General features: G+C 48.2%; 1 protein-coding gene and 1 long non-coding RNA gene across 2 annotated transcripts in view; one reads left to right on the top strand and one right to left on the bottom strand.

Moving 5' to 3' along the window:
• LOC120103492 (uncharacterized) overlaps positions 1–6,559 on the top strand; it is a 45,134-nt gene extending 38,575 nt beyond the window's left edge. Inside the window, exons 2-4 of the long non-coding RNA XR_015622878.1 lie at positions 2,858–3,221; positions 4,802–5,020; positions 5,956–6,559. This is a non-coding gene — a long non-coding RNA (uncharacterized LOC120103492). The remainder of the gene's footprint in view (positions 1–2,857; positions 3,222–4,801; positions 5,021–5,955) is intronic.
• The window catches only part of Kif3c (kinesin family member 3C), a 38,929-nt gene extending 18,882 nt beyond the window's left edge, over positions 1–20,047 (bottom strand). The window contains 1 exon segment of the mRNA NM_053486.1: positions 18,419–20,047. Coding sequence (NP_445938.1) covers positions 18,419–19,969 — 1,551 coding nt within the window. The 5' untranslated portion in view covers positions 19,970–20,047.
• Between the last annotated feature and the right edge of the window lie 2,113 nt (positions 20,048–22,160).

Here is a 22,160-nt window from a genome sequence, read left to right as displayed (position 1 = left end):
AATGCTTCTCAAATTTTGCCGCATATTGGAATCACTTAGGAAAGTAACAGGCCACCCAGACTCAATGAATCAGAATCTGGGGATGTGACTTTGTGGGTAAAAGGCTTGCTGTGTAAGCGTAATAAACCTGAGTTTAGTCCAACAGTGCTCAGAGGGGTGATGGAGACAGGAAGGTCCCCGAGACCAATGTCAGCATCTGGCTTCTATAGGTGTGCGTGAGCAAGCACACACACACACACACACACACACACACACACACACACACACACACAATGGAACCAGCTACAGGAAGAACAACACGTTTTCAGCAAAAGAAGATGGCTCCTGACCTCTCAGAGTTCTTTCACACTGGGACAAAACTACTGGAGCATTAGGGAAGCCAGTAGCCAGAACTTTAGATGTTAAAATGCCCCATGAGAAGGTTGTACATCAGTGATCATTCGACATTGCAGGGGGTGTGGGGGATGGGAAAGGGAAGTAGATTAGGGGGAGGAAACACATACAGTGTGTGGGAAAATGCCCAAGTGTGGGATGGCAAAACGGAGCTGTTAGAAATTGTTCAAGGAAGCTGGGCAGTGGTGGCACATGCTTTTAATCCCAGCTCTTGGTAGGCAGAGTTGGGGAGATCTCTGTGAGGTCTGGGCTAGCTGGGGCTACACAGAGAAACCCTATCTTGAAAAACAAAACAGAACAAAACCAAACTGTACAAGGAAGCGTGCACTGATTAAATAAATGCTCAATTCCATACCCTCAAACCATTCTAGTCATAAGGAACAATGTGAGCTGATTAAATAAATAAATAAAGGCAGGTAAGCTTCTGTTACAGCTTTCCATAGGAGGGAAAGTGATTCCCAATTCTCATTAAATGACAGCTCTGGGCAAGGAACTGTAGGCCAGAACATGATGAGGAGGCAGGGAGGGATTCTCCACTGCTCCCAGAGGACAGCAGCTTAATATGCTGCCATGGCTGAAAACCCTACAGCAGTGGACGACGACCTTTGGGGAGGTCTTTTGGAAACAAAATGAATTATTCCCTTGCAGAGAACAATGATGCAGCCAGATCTGGAGTGCTGTGTACGGTTCCATTTCGAATCTCCAGAGACTCAAAGGAGATAGGAGAGCCAGAGAAGGGCAGCAAAGACCTTCCCGTGGCTGCTGTCAGAGACAGGAAAATAGGGTTCTTTGGGCAGCAAAGACAAAGAAGGTTAAGAGGCTAGGCCCAGAAGTGATGCAATCAAAAGCATCAGTAAGAAGGAAGCACTCAATCCACTCTAGTACACAGACTGAGAGTACGCATGGGATTTCAGAAGAAGCAGGTTTTAGGACACCCAAAGGAGTGATTGCCTGGGTAGTGTTGCAGGCCTATAAACCCCAGCACTTGGGAGGAGGGAAAAGGAAAACAGAGAGTTAAGGCCAGCTTGGGCTACAGGAGACCCAGCCTTAAAAAAATGAATGAATGAGGGGCTGGAGAGATGGCTCAGTGCTTAAGAGCATTTGCTGCTCCTGTAGCAGACCAAGCCTGGTTTCCAGCACCCATGTCAGGTAGCTCACAAATGCCTGTAAGTCCAGCTCCAGGAGCTCTGATGTCCCCTTTTGGCTTCCGGAGGCGCTTGCACTCAGAAACTTCACCTTCCTAGCATGGCTACTTTCTTTCCTCTTTCCTCCAGACGCACTGGGCTAATTTACATGTACATGCCTTCCCCCCTGCCCCCACACTTCTACACACAGTGCATAAAGACATTTGCTGCGAAGACCTGGAGACCTGAGTTCGAGCCCCTAGAACCCTCATAAAAGTGATTGGAGACAGAACCAACTCCACAAGGCTGCCCTCTGATCTCCTCAGCTGAACTGTGGTAAAAATGCATGTGCACACACACCGACAACGAATTAGCTTTAAAAAACATAACAAACTATGTCCTGCTGTTACCACTTTTATACTTCATGTATTTTGTTACTTATATAATACACACACACACACACACACACACACACACACACACACACACACACATATATATATATGTAGGGTCTCACTGGCTGGTCCAGAATCATTATGTAGATCAGGCTGGCTTCAAACTCACAGAGACCTGACTCTTTCTCCCAAGTACTGGAATTAAAGGTGTACGTCATCATGCCTGGCTGCAAACAATTTTATCACAGTAGCATTAGCATGAAATATTATCATTTAAAATTGTCATAATAGTGATAGATATAAAGTGAGTCTCCTCCTTGAATTAATTTAATAATCAGGGGTGCCCCCCCTCAAGATAGAATTAGTATTGAATGTGGTCCAGGCTGGCCTCCAACTTGATTTGTAGCTAAGGATGGCTCAGAACACCTGATTTTTCTGCCTGTCTTCCAAGTGCTGAGATTATAGGCACGTGCCACCATACTGGGCTTCTGGCCATCACAAGGCTTGCTCTCTCCTTTCCAACAAGCCCTAAGTGCTGCTTGGGGATACTTTGTTTGTTTGTAGGTTTTGTTTTGTTTTGTTTTGTTTTGTTTTGTGAGACAGGGTTTCTCTGTGTAGCCCTGGCTGTCCTGGAACTGACTCAGTGGACCAGGCTGGCCTTGAACTCACAGAGATCTGCCTGCCCCTGTCTCCCAAATGCAGGGACCTAAGATGCGCAGCACCACTGCCCAGCTTTTACTTTGTTTTTGAGACAGTCTCGCTGTGCATCGAGATTGGCCTGGAACTTACTGTATAGACTAGGCTGTCCTTGAACTCATGTGATGTGATCCTTCTGCCACTCAGGCATGTTCCAGGATGCCCAGCTGGGGTGGCTTTTGGGAGACCACGTGGATCTTTGCTATATAGCAGAACTGTCTATCCATCTTCCCCTGGTCCCTTCTCTAGGCTCACAGTCCCTGAATCTGAAGGCTACCCGTTACCCGTTGTCCCATCTGCACATCATCACACAGAATATGGGCTGGCATTCAGACCTGGCATCTACAGCATCAACCAGGACGACATGAGACCTCAAGGTCCCAGCCACTCGCCCACAGTCACCATGGCATGAGTCTCAGCCTGCTTCCTGTAAGGGCGTCTTGGACCTAGAACTGCTGTAAGACACCTCCTGCTGGCAGGACCTCCATTAAGATCTCCGGGATGATGACTAACTGTCCATTTCCGCCCATTCTATTGATTCAGTTCCCCTCTCCTCAGCTGGTCCCGCCCAGGCCAAATGACCACTGAATCCGAATTATCGCTTTCTTGCTGAGTAAGTCTTGCCACACTCAGCTGAACCTCCGTGTCTATCAGGCTTGGCAGACAAGACCAGCCTGACCAGCCTGTGTTAGGAGAGGGGGCTGGGCCTGGTGTGAAATCAAAACTGGGATCCAGGGGCAAAGTCTCAGCCCATGCTATCTGACTCCCACACTCTGAAATACGTCACAAGCCAGCTTCTTGATTCTTTTCTGTTTTCCTTTTTCTGGTCTTTCTGAGGATAGCAGGCTCGTCTCCTTTGCCTTAGAGATCTCTCTCCTTAGCCGTCACCTGTGGGAAGCGGAGGGAAAGGAGGCCTCCAACTCTTGTGCAGTTCGAGCTGGGTGTGCACGACAAAGGGGCTGCCATTCAGGTGCTGGTCCTAAGGAAAAGTTGCCTGGAGATGATCTCAGTTAGTCAGTGCTTCCTTTGTGATCTCTTGGGCCAAGGGTATGGGTGGGTGGGGCCTGGAGACAGGACTGTTTGCCTCTCTGGATGTTAAATAGGTCCAGGCTGTGGGATAGAGCAGATCTGGTTGGGAGCTCCAGGGCACCATGGTCTGAGTCTCGAGGGAGGAAAACTGAGCACACGATGACCATGTGACCTTGGGAGTCACTGCCACAGACCTCCATGCATTAGAGACAGGACACAGAGGCCCAGGAACACCACTGCTCTCCAAGCTTGGCGTCTCCTGATGAAGAAATCTGTGTGCATAACTCCTGCTCTATTAACTTAGCACTTCCCGAGTGATTTCCCAATTTGATTAGGGCTCCGGCTTGGGGTATCAGAGGCAGTCAGTCAGCTGCTGTACAATGAACAGGACCACCACAGGGAGCATGTCAGCTTGTAGACACAGCCTCGAATGTTCAGAGGTCACTTTCCCCAGTTCCAGGGAACAGGAGTATAAAACCAGAGGTTGAACTAGGCATGGAGGCATGAACCTAGTACTTGAGAGGCTCAGGCAGGAAGACCACACGTTCAAGCCAGCCTGTGCTACAACAGCAAGATTTCAATAGAGGGATGGGAGGGGAAAGGGAGGGAGGGAAGCTGAGGGAATTTTGATCAGTTGGTAGAGTGCTTGCTTAGTATACAAGAGACCCTGAGTTTGATCGTCAGCACCTCATAAACCAGGCATGGTGACATATTAGTACAGATGTACAGAGAGAGAGAGAGAGAGAGAGAGAGAGAGAGAGAGAGAGAGAGAGAGAGAGAGATCAATGGGCCAGGGGAGATAGAAATCAGGAACTCCGGTGCTTTTTGTTAAACACTGGTCAGGAAAACTAAAAGAATGACAGCCTGACCAGCCACTCTTTGGGGAAGATTCCATCAAGTCTGAGTCTCCAACAAACGAAGAAGGCAAACAACTTAGGCCTGCTACTGCCAGCCACGCTGTGATATGTCTCAGATGCATCTTACCCTATGTCCATGACTAGACTGGGTCTCTTTTTCAAAAATTACATATATTTATTAAAGGGCAGGGATGACGCCTCGCACGGAGAGGTCAGCAGACAGCACTGGAGGAGTCAGTTCTCTTCCTCCACCCTGTCAGGCCTGGGCAATCAGGATGGCACCTCACTCACTAATCTATCTCCCCAGCCCTGGACCAGATCTTTTGCACCTTCATCACCCAGTGCAAGCATCACGAGAACCTTATGACATGATGTCACACTTGTGAGCTCTACTCGACACACAATAAAACTAAGGTTCAGACTTGCCCACGGTTCTGGAGCCGGCCAGCAGGAGGATAACTGGATGGTAACCTGACTCCCAGCCTCGCTCTGTTCTTCGGCTACCCACCAGTTTCAGGGCAGCGAGGTATGTGGGAAGAAGTTGCAATTGATCTTTGTATCTTTGCTGACTCAAGAGCCATCAGGAAAGCTCAGGGCATCATTGCCTTCTCTTCCAGCTGAGACAGCTTTGGCCTGTGCCGGGCACTTACGGGGGGGGGGGGGGGGCTCTGGGATGAGGGTGGGCTAGGGAGTTCTTCCCTACATCCTGGGGGAGGTTCTATCATTAGAATCCTAGAGAGACGGAAACCTGGACGGCTCATGGGAAGGGTCCGCCTTATAAGATCTGTACCGGGATATCATGGAGAAACGGTGGGCATGCGAGTGAGCTTTCCTCGTAGGCTCGGCCACTCTCTGTAAAGTAGGAACCAGAACACGCTCTCTTACAAGCTTCAGTTAAAGAAGACCAGTTGGGCAGCAGATAGAGGTGCTTCATAAACGACCATGTATACAGGAGGGCTGGGAATGTAGTTCATGAGGTAGAACCCAAGCCTAACAAAGCCTTGGGTTCCGTGATAACACCGCAAAACTAAATCAAGCAGCCAGTGGTGATGGCGCACACCTTTGGTCTCCGCGCTCCCAAGGCAGAGGCAGGTGGATCGATCTCCAAGTTCGAGGGCAGCCTGGTCTACAGATTCAGCTCCAGGAGAACCAGGGCTACACAGTGAGGCTCTGACTCGGGAAACAACAGCAGCAAAAGCAAATGGAACAAACCAAATCAAGCGTGGGTAACTCACTGGCTGAACCATTGGGATGCACTCACCACTCACTGCAAAGGACCAAACCAAAAACCCTGTCCCCCACTTCCATCTCTTAAAGAGACAGCCATTCGGTACCCCCCTCCCCCACGGAGCTGGGGACTGAACCCAGAGCCTTGCATTTGCTAGGCAAGCGCTCTACCACTGAGCTAAATCCCCAACCCCGAGACAGTCATTCCTAACCAGCCCTATTTCTCCTTTTCAGGCTTGGACTGCAGGTCTTGAGGAGTCAGCAGTGAGGGAAGAAGAAAGGAGAGATGAAGGGGAGAGGATGAATAGGTCTATTTTCAGATGAATAGAGCTATTTTCAGTGGTTTTCTGCCCTGGGGACATAAACCAGGACATTACGTCTGAGTCTCCTCAGATGGCTCAAATGCAACGTAAATGACTGAGGTTTCGAGTGCCAAGAATACTCTCATTAGGAAAAAGAAAAATTAGAGATTGAGAAAAACTGGCCGGGAATAAGGTAGGCCAGGCTCTGGTCTCAGTGCTGGACAAGGTGGGGATGCCCAGAAGTGCGCCTTCCATGCCAGAAAAGAGCACCAAGAAAAAGGCCGGGTGTTTCCTTCAGTGGCAGAGCAAAACACCTAGGCTGACCTGTGATTCATCTTTCTTCACGATTCCCTTCTGAAAAAAAACAAAAAATTGCCGGTTGTGGTGGCGCACGCCGGTAGGATTTGCTGAAGGAGGCAGAGGCAGGAGGATCACGAGTTCAAAAAATTATGCTGGGCCCATGGTATAAGCCTTTAATCCTAGCAATCAGGAGGCAGAGGCCAAGGCTACCCAATAAAACCCTGTCTCAAAAATTATTCACTTATCTACTTATTGTGTGTGCACACGTGTGTGCTTGTGCCGGCTGTGGTGGGCATTTGGGAGTCATCTCTCTTGAGATAGAACTCCAGTCACAGGCTTGGCACCATTGTCTTTACCCTGAGGCATCTATCTCACTGGACCCACCATTTCCCTCTTGTATTTATAGCTTTCTAGAAGGTTCTCTCATTACCTGACATGCAAATCCAGGAGAAGGAATGGCACAGCGTCAAAGGATGTACTGTGACTAACTAGCCTCAGTCTTCGACAGAGGACATACAGGCCCCAGAGGGCTGGATCACTCTAGGTGACAGACTCCAGGCTCCTGGCCCAGGCTCACCCAGGCTCCCAGTCCTCTCATTAGGCTGTTCTGAGCCCCAGCAGGGCTAGCAAGTAATGCACGGAACAATGACCGCAGGATCATTTCTTACATTCCTCGGAAGATCAAGAGATGTGTACAATCATAGGATTATCAGCAACCAAATCGACTGACTATACTTACAAACCCTGATTCCTCTAAAGTTTTTACTGCTTTTAAGTGAATCATCCTACCAGGGCACAGACACACAGAGACACACAGAAACACAGACACACAGACACAGTACACACGCACACTTTTGGGGAGCAGTATACTAGGTTTGAACCTAGGGTCTCATTCTTCCCAGGCAATCATTTTATTGTAACTCAGATATAAACCTAGCTTTTTTCATTTTTTATCTTTTTTTTTAAAGATTTATTCATTTATTATATATAAATACACTGTAGCTGTCTTCAGATACACCAGAAGAGGGCATCAGATCTCTTTACAGATGGTCGTGAGCCACCATGTGGTTGCTGGGGATTGAACTCAGGACCTCTGGAAGAGCAGTTGGGCTCTTAACCACTGAGCCATCTCTCCAGCCCTTCACTTTTTATCTTAAGACAGTTTCACAAGTTGTCCAGGTTGCTCTTGAACGCACTTCCTTTCGATGTTTTATTTTTAATTATTTATGTGTCTGTGTTTGTTCTTTCAAGATAGGGTCTCCTACGGGGTTGGGGATTTAGCTCAGTGGTAGAGTGCTTGCCTAGCAAGCGCAAGGCCCTGGGTTCGGTTCCCAGCTCCGAAAAAAAAAAAAAGTCACAAAAAAGATAGGGTCTCCTGAGCCCAGGTTGACCTCAAACCCCTATGTAGCCAAGGCTGTCCTTGAACTCCTGATCCTATTGCCTTTACAGTTCAAATACAGGGATACAGGTTTTACAGGGAGCCACCACATCTGGTTTTCTTTCTTTCTGGGGTCTAAACATACATTCATTCATTCATTCTCTCTCTCTCTCTCTCTCTCTCTCTCTCTCTCTCTCTCTCTCTCTGTGTGTGTGTGTGTGTGTGTGTGTGTGTGTGTGTGTGTGTGTGTGTGAGTGTGTGTGTGTGTGTGTGTGTGATGGCTCAGGAGTTGGGAACACTGGCAGTTCTTCCAGAGGACCTGAGTTCAATTCCCAGCACCAACATAGTGGCTTGCAATTGTCTTTAACTCCAGTTCCAGGGCTTCTGACAATCTCACACAGACATACATGGAGGCAAAATGCCAACGAACATAAACTCTCAAACTTTTCCCTCTGACTTTCAGGACTGCTGTGTCACCAATACCCTTTCTCCATACAAATAAATGTACGTTTTCTAAATTTAAAAATAAAGGGGAAAAAAAGAGCCAGGCAAATGTCAGCAATCCTAGTACCTAGGGAGGCTCAGGCAGGAGAGTCATGAATTCAGGGTTAGCCTGGACTACACAGTGACCTACATTGTAAAAATAAAAGGCAGTGGGCCTGGAAATGTGAATTATCTGCAGAGCACCATACCATATATGATATCAAATTCAATGACCAGCACTGCAAAGCAAAACAAACAAAGCAATAGAGGCTTATTGTAAAAATAATTAAACAAGAAGGTGTGGGGAGTGTGGCAGCATATACCTGTGAGGAAGACTGAGGCCAAAGGATCACAAGGTCCAGCCTGGGCTACATAGTGAGTCGCAGGTCAACCATAGCAAGACCCTGTTTCGAATAAAGTATAGGGCTGTAGTGTAATGGTAGAGCCCTTGCCTCATAGCCATGTTCAATGCAGATAATTTAGTTCAGTCCCTGCTATTGTCAAAAAAGAAAAAAACTAACTTATTAAACAATATATCATGGGCTGGAGAGATGGCTCAGCGGTTAAAGAACACCAACTGCTCTTCCAGAGGTCCTGAGTTCAATTCCCAGCAACCACATGGTGGCTCACAACCATCTGTAATGAGATCTGATGCCCTCTTCTGGTGTGTCTGAAAACAGCTACAGTGTACTTGTATATGATAAAAAAAATCTTTAAAAAAATATATACCATTACTGGGGTTTTTTTAAAGGTAAAAAGTAGCAAGGCATTGGAGGTTGAGGTAAAAGGTTCAAGACCAGCCTGGGCTACAGAGCAAGTTTTAGGACAGCTTAGCCAATGAGATTGTCTTTAAAAAATTTTTTTTGGTAATTTTTTTGAGTCAGGTTTCTTTGTGTTGCCTTGGCTGTTTTAGAGCTTACTCTTTATAGACCATGTTAGCCTAGAACTTGGAGATCTGCTTGCCTGCTGCTCAAGTGCTGGGATTAAAGGAATGAGCTACCACCACCAGGCCAAAAAAATATTTTTTTTAAGATTTGATTTGATTGTATGACTTGGGGTGATACAGAGTCTAAGGGTTTGCATCATATGGAAAGGCGGAGTTGCTGAGTTAAGCATCCCAGGAGACAGGAGCTCCCACTGGGACCTGTTAGCGAGGGATCAGGCTTGTCACGACGTGGAGGGGAGGAAGGTCACACACCAGTTAGTCACAGCCTCAGAACTCCAGAGCCACCACCATGTCCGAGGCAGGTGACACTGCTCAGTATTCTAGTTGTCACATGGAAATTAGAACAGCACAGCTTCTCAGTGCTACTGTGAGGCCGAAAGGAATCAATACACATAAATAATGTATCGGAGTGTTTGGCCTTAATCACACAAGGGAGAAAATATGGCTTCGTTATTACTACTATTGCTGCAGGCATCTTCCTGCCAGTCAGATAAAGAAAGGAAAAAGCCTATGTACAATTACTTACTGCAACAAAAACAGCCAACCCAAGCCCTGAGTCTTCTGTGTGGAATATGCAGGAGCTAGCACTCTGAAAAATGGAGGCAGAAGGGTCAGAAGTTCAAGGCCGGACCAACTGTGCAGTGAGTTCAAGGGTATCTGGGTTAGGAAACATGAAACCCTGCCTCAAACAAACAAGCAAACAAACCAGACATAAGCCAGGCATAGTGGTGCTCTTATATTATCCCAGGACTTTAGATGTGGGGGCAGGAGATCAAGGTCATCCTCAGCTACATACAGAGTTCAAGACCAGCCTGAGATACTTGAAACCTTGGCTCAAAAGACCAAAACAAATAAGTGGATGAAATCTGGGAGGGAAAAGACAATTGGACACTAACTTTATTTTGACTGGGAGCTAAAGTCCAGGACTTTCTCAGGATATTAAAAATTCCAGTAACGGGGTTAGGGCTTAGCGACAGAGCATGGCTTTACGTGCATGAGGACTTGGTTTCATTTTCAGCATCAAAAGATGAATAATGATAGTGGGGTGTGTTGGCACATGCCTTTGATCCCAGCACTCAGGCCGGCAGCTCTCCCTGAGCTTGAGACCAGCCTGGTCTACTTAGTGAGAGAAAAAAAAGATGAAAACGTAAGCAGAACTTCTAGATCCCAACCCTAGAATGCAGATGGCACGCAAGCTCCGAGCGCGGAGGTTGGTCTTCCCCCGCTCACACAGCAGTTACTAAGGAGAGATAGGCTATTCTTCTATCCACTCAGACGGCCACGCAGTTCTGCAACTACAAAAGAAGTGCCCCAGGCCAGGCATAGTGGCTGGCAGGGCCCAGTCAAGAGCAAAGTGCTTTTCTTGATCTGAATTCCAAGCTTTTGCTCTGGGTCCTCAGAACACAATGAGAACATTATCACAGCCACTTCATCCAATCTCGTGTTTCCGGGGGCTGGAAGGACCAAAGGCAACAAAGCTCACACATTCCTCCAGCCAGCGCAGAGCTGAGAAACCTGAACAAACCGAAGGGTCTTCCTCACCACAGCCTGAAGCCCGAATCACAAATGGAAATTAATTAGTCATATACATTTCCCACTGGTCAAATCACGTATTCAGTCACGATGGTACAAACCTACTGGGATATGAAGGCAGAACGACTGGGTGATCAAGGCTAGCCTAGGCTACAGCAAACCCTGTCTCACAAAACAACCAAGTAAACAGGCCAAGTGTGTACCGAGGAGGTAGCTCAGCTTGTAGAGGCCTCATAGGCATGCATAAAGCCCTCGGTTTGATCCCCAGCACCGCATGAACTGTGCAGGCCTGAGAGCCCAACACTAAGAATGTAGACTCGGGAGGGTTAGAAAGTGAAGGTCATCCTTACTCTCAGAGCAAGCTCATTCACAGTCTGACCCTGTCTCAAAAAAAAAAAAAAAAAAAAAAAAAAAAAAAAAAAAAACTCGTTTTCAGATCTTTAGATCAAACTCAGGACCTTATACTAGCTAGGCAAAACTCTGCCACTGAGTCATATGCCCTCAGATTCTGGGAAAGGGTGATAGTCAGTGTCCTCCTGCCTCTACCTTCCAAGTACTGGTGCCACCATACCTCCTTACTGGCTTCTTCAAATTTTTATCTTACAAAATGCTCTGGCCACAGAACATGCCTCCTGTGAACTGACCACACCCACCAGCGATGAGAAGAAACACAGGAATACTGGCACGTTCCCACCAACAAGGAGAGGCCACAGGCATTGACTTATATGTTAGACCCAGCCTGGAACATGGGCCATGGGTTCCCACCAAGCTTATCTTAAGGGTCTGACGTTAGAAGACTCAACTGGGATGGGGTCAGGGTGCACACAAAGCTCTGACGACCAAGCCGGTCCATCTCCCACTGTCTTCGTGAGGCTTATGTCCTTGAGAACAGGTGTTTGGAACCAGATCAGCTTTTGGAAAGAAGACACTGTCTAGGTTATCCGGGGAGTTTTAGGGGTGGTGTCCAGCCTTATTTGAATCTTGACAAATTAAGCTACTATTCTACCATTGAGCTCCATTTCCAGATAGAGCTTGTTACTGTATCAAGGAATGATTAACACATAACAATGCTGCACACGTTGAATGCATCTAAACCAATGAGTTTGGGGATAAACACAAACCCTTAAAACCATCACCATCATTGCTACCCAATATATTGTTTGGAAAATGGGCTCATGTAGCACAGGCTAGCTTCCAATTTGCTGTGTAGCCAAGGGTGACCTTGACCCTTACTCCTCCTGACCTTCTACCTCTTGAGTGCTGGGATTACAGGCTTATTTAATCCAGGGCTTCAGGGATGCTATGTAAGCACTCTATCAACTAAGCTACATCCCCAGCCCGCACCCATTCTTTTTTTCTTTTCTTTTCTTTTTTTCGGAGCTGGGGACCGAACCCAGGGCCTTGTGCTTGCTAGGCAAGCGCTCTACCACTGAGCTAAATCCCCAACCCCACCCCCCACCCCCCGCACCCATTCTTAAAGCAAGTGGATTCTATCAAGCAGTTCTTGAAACCAAGCATGGTGCTCCATGGTTACGGCTCAGCATTCAAGACATTGAAACGAGAGCTTTGGGATTTAGATGCTAGTCTGAACAACACATCAACATAGCAAGACTTCCTATTAATAATAATAATGGTTTGTGGTGCTGGAGAGATGGTGTAGCAGTTAAAAGCACAGGTTCGATTCCCAGAACCTATATGGTGGCTCACAACCATCCATGACTCCAGTTCCAAAATATTCAAGGCCTCCTTCTAGCCTCCAGGGTACTGTATGCATGTGGTGTACAGCACGAACACACAAAAAACATCCCCACACAGAATAATAAAATAAAATTAAATTAAAAATAAAGTTTTGGGGGTTGGGGATTTAGCTCAGTGGTAGAGCGCTTGCCTAGCAAGCGCAAGGCCCTGGGTTCGGTCCCCAGCTCCGAGGGGGAAAAAGAATAAATAAATAAAGTTTTGATAGGTAGGGTGGTACGCAGCTTTAATTCCTGCACTCTAAAGACAAAAGCAAGCTGATCTCTGAGTTCAAGGACAATCTGACCTACTTATCAAGTTCCAGATCAGCCAGCACCACGTAGCAAAACCTCTCAAAATCAAACATCATCATCATCATAATTTTTAGAAGTTATTTGTATTATGTGGGGGGATACTGCTCAGTGGTAGATGGCTGGCCTTGTATAAATGAGCAAGGTTCTGGGTTCAATTCACAGCACAGTAAAAAAGAAAACCTAGTTAAAAATAAAACAGGGTTGGGCCTACCTAGTATAGCCAAGGAAGGCCCTGGCTTCAATCCTGGTGCCCCACAATAAAAAAATTAAAAAAATAAAATGAGAGCAATAACAATGCAATACATTTCCTGGAAATTGCCGGCGCTTGGGTAGAACAATTGACCTAATTTGCATATCTGCATATAATTTATCGAAGTAGATCTTTGTCAACCTCATTATTACTGTTGAGATTGTTAATGCTTGAGTTGAAACTTCCTGTCTGCTAACTCGACGTGCAGACAATGCTCGTGCTCCAACACAGGAGGAAGAAGAGGGACCCACAAAGGGGACAATGAATATTCAGTTCAGTTTGTCCTCCTCGGAGTGATCTCATCCCTCTGGCTTTGGTGGCTGTTTCTGAGAGTTCTTTTTTTGAAACCCACCACAGAGAGAGAGAGAGTTGGGCTCCAGCCAGAGTCCCTGCTCCTCACTGGCTTTGCAGACCTGCTTCCTGCAGAATCACCCCAATGCTTGCCTCAGCCTGGGTTTTGTGTCCTGTCACCTCCCCCAAAACAGCTTCCTTTCTGTCATGGAGAATCAAATTTTGTAGAATCAACATCAACCTCCCAAAAACGTTAAGTCTGAGTAGGGAGGGCCCTTCTTCTCCCAGTCTGCAAGCATTCATCAGTGTGTGTGCAGCCTTAGAGCTGAGCCTTTCACTGTGCACTGTGAATCTGTAACGTTATTCATTCCTCCTACTTCATAGGATGAGATTGCTGTCAAGTCCCTCAGTTCCCTAGGGATATGTCCTAAGTATGTAGCTTGCTAATGATTAATGGTACACAGGGCACAGGTCACCACCACAAACTCAAACATCTGTATACCTATTCTGAGCACCACAGCAAATGTGGTAAAAGCCAAAGGAAAGATTTAAAAAAAAAAAAAAAAAGATTTAGAGGAGACAGGCACAGTGTTTGTGCACATGGAGAGGAGAACAAAGAGAATCAGAAACCTTGGGGGTGGCAGGCAGGGAAAGCAGACAAGACAGACTGGAGGATGAGTCAGACACAGCGAATGAGGGCACTGGGTCGACTCAGCTACACTGAGCTGGCCTCGGGGATGGTAAGAACTGGAGGAGAGGAATGGCAGGGACCAGGAAGTGAGAAGAGCAGCTGATGCCTAACTCAGAAAGTAGGCAAGAGTTAATTGCAGATAGAGCTGGAAAGCTCCCAGGCTCCTGAGGTCTCCAAGACCTTCCTGGCCTGGCTCTGCAGGACTGGGACAACGCTCTTAGAAAGGCGGGGTAAAGAAAGAGTTAAACCGGACAACAAAAGTGTCAGTCGTGGACCCCTGCTTGGCAGACTGAAGACACCCCGTGGCTGCTAATGCTCTCCATTCCTTTCAAGGTTTTCAACCTATTTAAATGCCCCCACACTAAAGATCTCATTTCATCTCCTGTGCAACCCTGGGAAAGAGGCGGGACTGGACTGTTATCGCTATACTGTGGCTCCCTAAGGAGCTGTCAAAATGTTTCTGCCGTCCCAGAACCTGTGCACTGCTAGGGGCAGCACGGGAAGATTGGGTCCTCTGCCTGAGTTCCATTCTGCCCTTGATCCCTGCTGATTATCCTGGGGTGGCTGCTTCAGAAATGACAGGATATGGACTCATTTCTCTCCTGGAATTTCCCAGGCTGCTCTTCCCCCTAAGCTTCTATCTATCTCACAGCCATCTCACCCACTCCCCAGGGATCTACGTCAAGCTTCTGTTTCTCATTAGACAACAAGGAACCCAAGGCTCAGAGAGGCAAAAGTCTTTGCCCTGAGTCCCACAGGAAGCAAACATGGAGAAACCTTAGGTGATTTGAAAAGATCATAGGGCTGGGGACATCAGAAGACCTGGATTCTAGGACTGGCTCTGCCACTTAACCAGATTTATAGACCAGCCAACATCTCCCAGCCTTGCAAAATGGAAACAGTGTAGGTGACTTCAGGTTGTTGAAGGAATAGGATTAAGACGTTACTGGGGCTGGAGAGATGGCTCAGCGGTTAAGAGCACTGACTGCTCTTCCAAAGGTCCTGAGTTCAAATCCCAGCAACCACATGGTGGCTCACAACCATCTGTAATGAGATCTGATGCCCTCTTCTGGTGTGTCTGAACAGCTACAGTGTACTTATATATAATAAATAAATAAATCTTTAAAAAAAAAAAAAAAGACGTTACAATGTAGCTGGGTATTGGTAGTGCACACTTTAATCCCTGCACTGGGAGGGCAGAGGCAGATGGATCTCTGAGTTCAAAACCATCCTGGTCTACATATCTACATAGTTCCAGGACAGCCAGGGCTACACAGAGAAACCCTGTATAAAAAAAAATAATAATAAATTTTAAAAAAAGCTACAGCGTACAGTGTTACATAAAAACAAATTACTTGAGCTGGGTGGATATTTTCCTGGTTTAGAGCACTCACTGAACTCCAGGGTATTCAGGTTCAGTTCTCAGAGCCCCACATGAAAACTCACAATTTCCTGCAACTCAAGTTCTAGGGGATCCGAAGCTCTCTTTTAACTGCTCTCTGCAGGCTCCTGCACATACATGTTGCACATCAGTCAGGCACACACATACACATAAAATAAATACACCCTTAAAGAACTATTTTCGAGGTTGGGGATTTAGCTCAGTGGTAAAGCGCTTGCCTAGCAAGCACAAGGCCCTGGGTTCGGTCCCCAGCTCTGAAAAAAAGAAAGAAAAAAAAAAAACAACTATTTTCACGTAGTTAATGATTGCTGGAGGTGAAAGACATCCCCCCCTCCCACCCCACGCGGTACTGGTAAGGTGTCAGTGCTCTTGTAAGTAACCTTAATGAAATTCACTGGAACACACACAGACACACACACACACACACACACACACAGAGGAAAAGAAAAGGTGTTGGTTGGAAAGTGTAAGGGGGATTAGTGGAAATAGGGAGGGGACAAGAGAGGGTATAGGAAGTGAATATAATAAAAATACATTAAATACATATATAAAAGTGTCATAATGAAACTCATCGTATATAACTAATATACACTGATAAGAAAAACAACAAATTACATTACCAGGAATGTAAACAGTGAAGAGGATAGACCATATGTGAGCAAGCTGGGCTCTGCTCAGGCCACCTGTGTGAGCCTGAGCCAACCTACACTGGTACTCCAAGACCCTTGCCAGTAATAAGATCATACTATTGTATGGGCTATAAATACAGTACAGGAATTCTAGTTCTGGCCACCCCAGTCTTTGTTTTAATCAATAGATTGACTGATGTGCTTGTGGGTTTATTTATTTTCTTTTTCTTTTTTCTATTTTTCGGAGCTGGGGACTGAACCCAGGGCCTTGCATTTGCTAGGCAAGCGCTCTACCACTGAGCTAAATCCCCAGCCCGGTTTATTTATTTTCAAAACAGGCTCTCATTATGTTGCCCAGACTGGTCTCCACTCCTAGGCTTGAACTATTCTTCTACCTCAGTCTTCCAAGCATCTGGGATTCCAGATGCTTGCCACTATGCATGATTCTCCTCTGATTTCTTGACTGTCTTATTACCCGTGTTCTTACATTGCCTCAGATAACAAAAACCTTATGGAAAAATACCAGTCAGTTCCCTCTAAGAACATTTAAAGTATCCATCTGCACTTTCTCCCTTTCTTAGCCTGTATGACACCACTGCCTCCCAGCCTAACAGGGTAAGGGATGTCATGGAAGAGAAAGCAATGACTGATGGGCCACATAAGATTTTCCAGTCCCCCCCCCCAAAAAAATAAATAAATAAAATGAAATAAATGTTCAAAAAAAAAAAAAAGATTTTCCAGTCCATAATGGCAGGCTGCATGTTAGATTCTTTCCCTGCTAGATAGGACTGCCTTGCCCTGGTACCAGACCCCCTTGAGGAAACAGTTCAGTCTAACCCTGGTAGAGCTTCTCCATGAGTGAATTAAATATTAAACATGCCAGGCCACAGCCCCTGGTGCAGCAGCACATTCCCAGTACAGAGACAATGCACAGAGATCCAGCTGTCACTCTCCCACTGGCTGTGGGCTGGGCCTCCCCATTCCTAGCCCACATCCTATGAATAAATAAGAAATGTTTGATCTTCCCAGCAAGTTCATGGTTCTTCATATTTTTCCTCCAACACCAGTGTGGAAGGCTCCAGGGAGCCGGAAATGCCTGGGACACTGGGTTGTGACATCTGCAGCACTGAAATTTAACAGGCAGCTAGGGATGGAGCTCAGCTGGTAGAGTGCTTGTCCAGCATGCACTAAACTCCAGGGTTGATCTCCAACTGTGCATAAAAACAAGTATGGTGGCGGCACTGGCCTGTAATCCTAGCAATCAGGAGATGGAGGCAGGAAGATAATTAGTTCAAGGTCATCCTCATCGACATAGAGTTCTAGGCCAGCTTAGACTACATGAGATTCCAAAGAAGAAGGAGGGGTGGATTTAACAGGTCTATAATTGACTCAGTAACTTATTTCCACATAGGGCCAGAGGTTCTCTGGGAAGTGGACAGCTCAGGAAGGATGCAGAAGCCCTGACATCTCTCAGGACAATAGGGAATTAGACATCGTTGACAAGAGGCTTCATTGTGTAAGCTATTGCTTTTTCTTTCTTTTTTGCCCCCTCAGATGATTAGTAGAACCTGGGCAACCCCCCCCCCAGGCTAACATCCTATTTATAAAAACGTCAAAGGAAGTAGGAGGAAAAGAGAAACCCCCAGTCAGTCAGCCACTTGATGGGCCTGAGCCTAAGAGGCCCAGACTCTAGGTCTGGGGGATAAAGCCCACTTCTCCATCCTACCTCCTACATGACACTCTGAGTCTCCTTAATGATGACACCAAGGGGTAGGCCTGGCACTGCGCCATCCACTGGGTTATTTCCATAGTAAGCAGGATTCCCAGTCCTTGCTACTGAAGACTAAAAGCATGAAGTCTGCAGGTACCAGCTCAGCCCAGCTACTCTGAAGGTCCTGGCCCTTTCTGAGCCTTAAGTCCTCATCTGTAAGATGAGGCTTTAAAAGCCAGTCTTTGGAACGGCTCCTGTGAAGATGAGACAAGATGATATAAAAATGGGGTTCTTTGTAAATGGTGATGTGTTATCCAAATGTCAGATACTATTAATATGATATGAGGTCTGAAGACACTGCAGAGGGGGGAAAAGTATCAGTAGAGGAGACCATGCAGAAGTGAGAAGCCGCACTCACGAGAGGAGAATCCTGCATGGCTTCTCATAGACCTGACCAATCCTGAGGCCATTTGCAAAGATGGACAGCGGCAGACCATCTCATCTCAAGTCCATTGGTCTAAGACACCTGCCCATTTTGCTTGGTGTGTATGCATGTATGTAAGTGCATTTGGCTAGCTAGTATCATGGTACTTTGCTTAGCTGCTCTGGGACAGTCGTCAGTGTGTGGTCCTGAGGTGGGATACCCCAGTTCAGGCCAACTCACAGACCCTCAAATGAAAATCTACCAATCAAAGTCCTTGTGGGGACATCTCTCATCCTCTGGGGACCTTACCTTGTACTTGGCTGCAAGCAGCTCTGTGGCCTGCTGCTCCCGCCTCAGATCCTCCAGCATCTTCTCCTTCTCTTCTAGAAGCTTCTGCTTCTCCTCACTCACGAGGCTGCGGTCATCCTGGATGGCCGCCTTCTCCTCCTCCAGCCGCTCTTTCTGTTCCTGCAGGTAATTCTCCATGTTTTTCTCCAAAGCGGCCTCCAGGGTGGGCTGGGGTGGGCGGTGATTATTGTTGTTATCATCTTCCTCTTCAGCCACCCAAGCCTCAATTACGGCCCCCTCTGGATAGCCGGCCGGAGCAGACACGGCCTTCTTTCTGCGACTGCTCTTTCTCCGAGGTCGCTTTCCCAGCATCCCCTTCTTCTCAAGCTGGGCCTTCAAGCGGGCGATCTCTTCCTGGAATTCCCTAAGCAGCGTGTCCTTGGGGTCCTCGTTCACCCGCGGTTTGTTCTTGATGTTCTTGGCTCGGTTCGCAAAGCGCAGGGTGGAGAGGCTCTCGTCGTAGCTATGAGAAGCTGGACCCAGTGTGGCCACCATGATGGTCTTGGCATTGCCCCCCAATGAGTCTTGGAGCAGCCGGGTCAGCTTGGAGTCCCGGTAGGGGATGTGGGTGCTCCTGTTGCCAGCCAAAGCAGCAATCACATTGCCCAGGGCGGACAGTGAAAGATTGATTTTAGAAGCTTCCTTAGGCCTCTCTCCACTACTGCCAGAACCACTAGTGCCGCCACCTCCGCCGCCACCACCAGCTGTTGACTGTGTGGCTGGCCCTCCAGGTGTGTTGGGACCTGCCTTGTTCTGCCTCTCACTGCCGGCCAGGTCTACCAGGTTGAGCTTGCCTACTCGGATATGGTCCTGTCCATCGGAGCCACGCTCACTGCACTCCACTGTGATAACAAAGATGGCATGGGACCGGGAGCTGACCTCATTCATGTGGGTGCTGCCTACTGCCCGGGCTTGGTTCCCCAGGTTCATCACGTGTTCAATCTCCTTGACATTCTTGGTGACAAAGGAAGAGAGGTCCTTGATGTAGACCCCTGTTTCAGGATTCTCCTTCAGTTCTAGCCTTTTGCCTGGCTCCTTGGATAGCAGGTCTCGAATCTCCTCCTGGTAGATCTCCAAGTAGGAGGCACGAACCAGGTACTGCTGGTTCTGGGAGCGGGAAATGTGGGTGAAGATGTGCTCAAAGGCATTGGGGATAACCCCGCGGAGCTCTGGCTCCACCCAGGTCCCCTGCATGGTGTAGGTCTTGCCAGTGCCAGTCTGGCCATAGGCAAATACGGTGCCATTGAAACCCTGAAGCACCGAGTCTATCAGGGGCCTCACCGTTTCATCATACAGGTCGGCCTGCTTGGAGCTAGCGTCATACACAGCATCAAAAGTGAAGGTCTTGGGCAGCTCCCCGGGTGCCGCGCGGGGGTTTCGCAGAGTCACCTGGCCCAGTTTCACGTCCATGGTCAGAATCTGCTCATGACCAGCAGCCTCCTCCTTCCTACTGAGGGGGCGGCACCGGGCCACCACCTTCAGGGCCTCGCTGGCCTTGGTCTTACTGGCCATCTTGCAGCTCTGTCCTTCCAGGTGGGCCGCTCTGCAGCCTGGGCGGTCCTCCTGCCCTTACTCCTAAGTCGGGATCAGTCGGGCTGGCCCAGCCCCCAGGCACCGCTCTTCAATCCGCATGCAGCCTACCAGGGTGGGGATGCAGGGAGTTGGCCCCGAGACTGCTGCAGTCCAGGCCTCCACAGCTCTCTACGGCTTTCTATGCACTGCTGGAGAGGTAGAATTAGGCAGAATCCCCAGGCAACCGAGCAAGCTGCTCCTGCCGAAGGGCAGTGCCTGGAACCCACCCCATGCTGGAGCAAGAGAGAGAGCTACGGTAAACAGCTTCGGCAACAATGAGATAAAGGAAGAGGAAAATGAGATGGGGGTGGGCGGCAGAGATGTCTTTTCCTCCTCCTTTCTCCCTTCCCCTAGGGATCCATGGCAGGGGATGCGAGTCCTGGGCGGCCGGGGGATCCCGGTCCTCCCGAGGTCAGAGGCTCACCTGGAGTCCTCCCCTCCGGCTGGGGGATCATTCATTGCAGCCACAGCTGGCTGCTGTTGCCTCTCCTTCGCCTTCCCCGCCGCCGCCACCACCGGAGAATGAGAGAAAAACAGAAGGGGATGGGGCGGAGCAGCGGCGGCGAGACAGATGTTGCTGCGGCCGCTGCGCTGCGGCCCGGGTTAGGTCTCCCGGCTGGGGTGGGGCAAGGGGCGGGGCCGCGGGGCGGGGAACAGGAGCCCAGCGCGGCCCTTGGGCGAGGGACAGCGGTGCATCGCCGCCGGCACCCCGCCGACCTCTCAGGGATGACAGGGTCTGGTGCCCACCCAGGTCCCGCGCCCACCAGTCGGATGCGGCGCAGCCACCGCCAGCCGTCACCCCACCGAACCCGAGCATGCTGGGAGATGTAGTCCTTCCTTTGTTAACCGGGTTCTGTCAGGTTGCTAATGCTTTCTCCAGTCCTCAAGTCTGGGAGCCCCTCCTCCCACATGCAACCCCTGAGTGTGTCTGCTGAGGCTGCACCACCCACGCGTGTTCTCTCTGCAACCGCCATTCTCGGTTTCTCACTGCTCCAGCCATTTTGCTTGCAGATGGGGACATGTCACTGTCCTCTATTCCTCAGGGTATCACCAGGCCTACTAGAGCTTAACTCCTAAATATTTTTGGGCTCTGTCTTTTCCTCTCCCTATTCTGGTTTACTTCTGGCCTTCCTTTTAACGCTCTGCTGGAAGCACAGTTAACTGATATCACCTCTCATGTCTGTACATGGCCTCTGGCTCTAACCTCTTCTCCATGACCTTCCATATCCCTCGAAGGCCTGTTCGTCTTCTGATCTCCCAGCCGGCCTTCACTACTCTGATTCAGTCTATACTCCTAATAACCATGCTGACACACTTTTCTAGCTCCCGCGGAGCCCTGGGACTACTCTAGGAGCTGGATCCTTCTTAAGGAGTCCACAGGCTGTAATAGAACTGACTCTGCCATATTGCACCCTTAATCCCTTTGCCCAGAGATCCTGTTACATTTCTTCCTCTACTGTTCTGCCACTTGGGCAACACAAGCATTTTGTCATCTACGAAACTGTGCTGGTTAATTTTTGTCAACACAAACTAGAGATGCCTGGGAAAAGGAAATCTCAACTGAGAAATTGCCTGCATTTGATTGGTCTGTGGGGTATATTCTTGATAGCTAATTGATGGAGGACAGAGCCCAGCCCACTGTGGGAGGTGCGCCCCCGGGCAGGTAGTATTGGGTAGAAAGATGGCCTAACGTGAGTCCGGAAACCAGCCAGTAAATAGTGTCTCTCCAGGATTGCTACTTCAAGCTCCTACCTTGAGGTCCGCCCTTGATGGTGACTGAACCTTGTAGGGCAAATAAACCCTTTCCTCCCCAAGTTGTTCTTGGCAGGTAATGTTTTATCACAGAAATAGAGGAGCAAATTAAATCAGAAGCTTTTGGACTGGAGACGGCTCAGAGGTTAAGAGCACTGACTGCTCTTCCTGAGGTCCTGAGTTCTAGTCCCAATAACCACATGGTGGCTCACAGCATCTGTAATGGGATCTGATGCCCTCTTCTGGTGTGTCTGAAGACAGCATGTAAAAATAGATTAATCTTAAAAACAAAAAAAACAAACAAAAAACCCGAAACAACCAGAGCTTTTTCTGACTGGTTTGCTTCCATAGCAGAAAAAAGGATGGAATTTACATAAAG

This window comes from Rattus norvegicus, chromosome 6 (genome assembly GCF_021556685.1).
Source record: "Rattus norvegicus strain SHRSP/BbbUtx chromosome 6, alternate assembly SHRSP_T2T, whole genome shotgun sequence".
Taxonomy (NCBI): Eukaryota; Metazoa; Chordata; class Mammalia; order Rodentia; family Muridae; genus Rattus; species Rattus norvegicus.
This window is presented reverse-complemented; position numbering and strand designations above follow the sequence as displayed.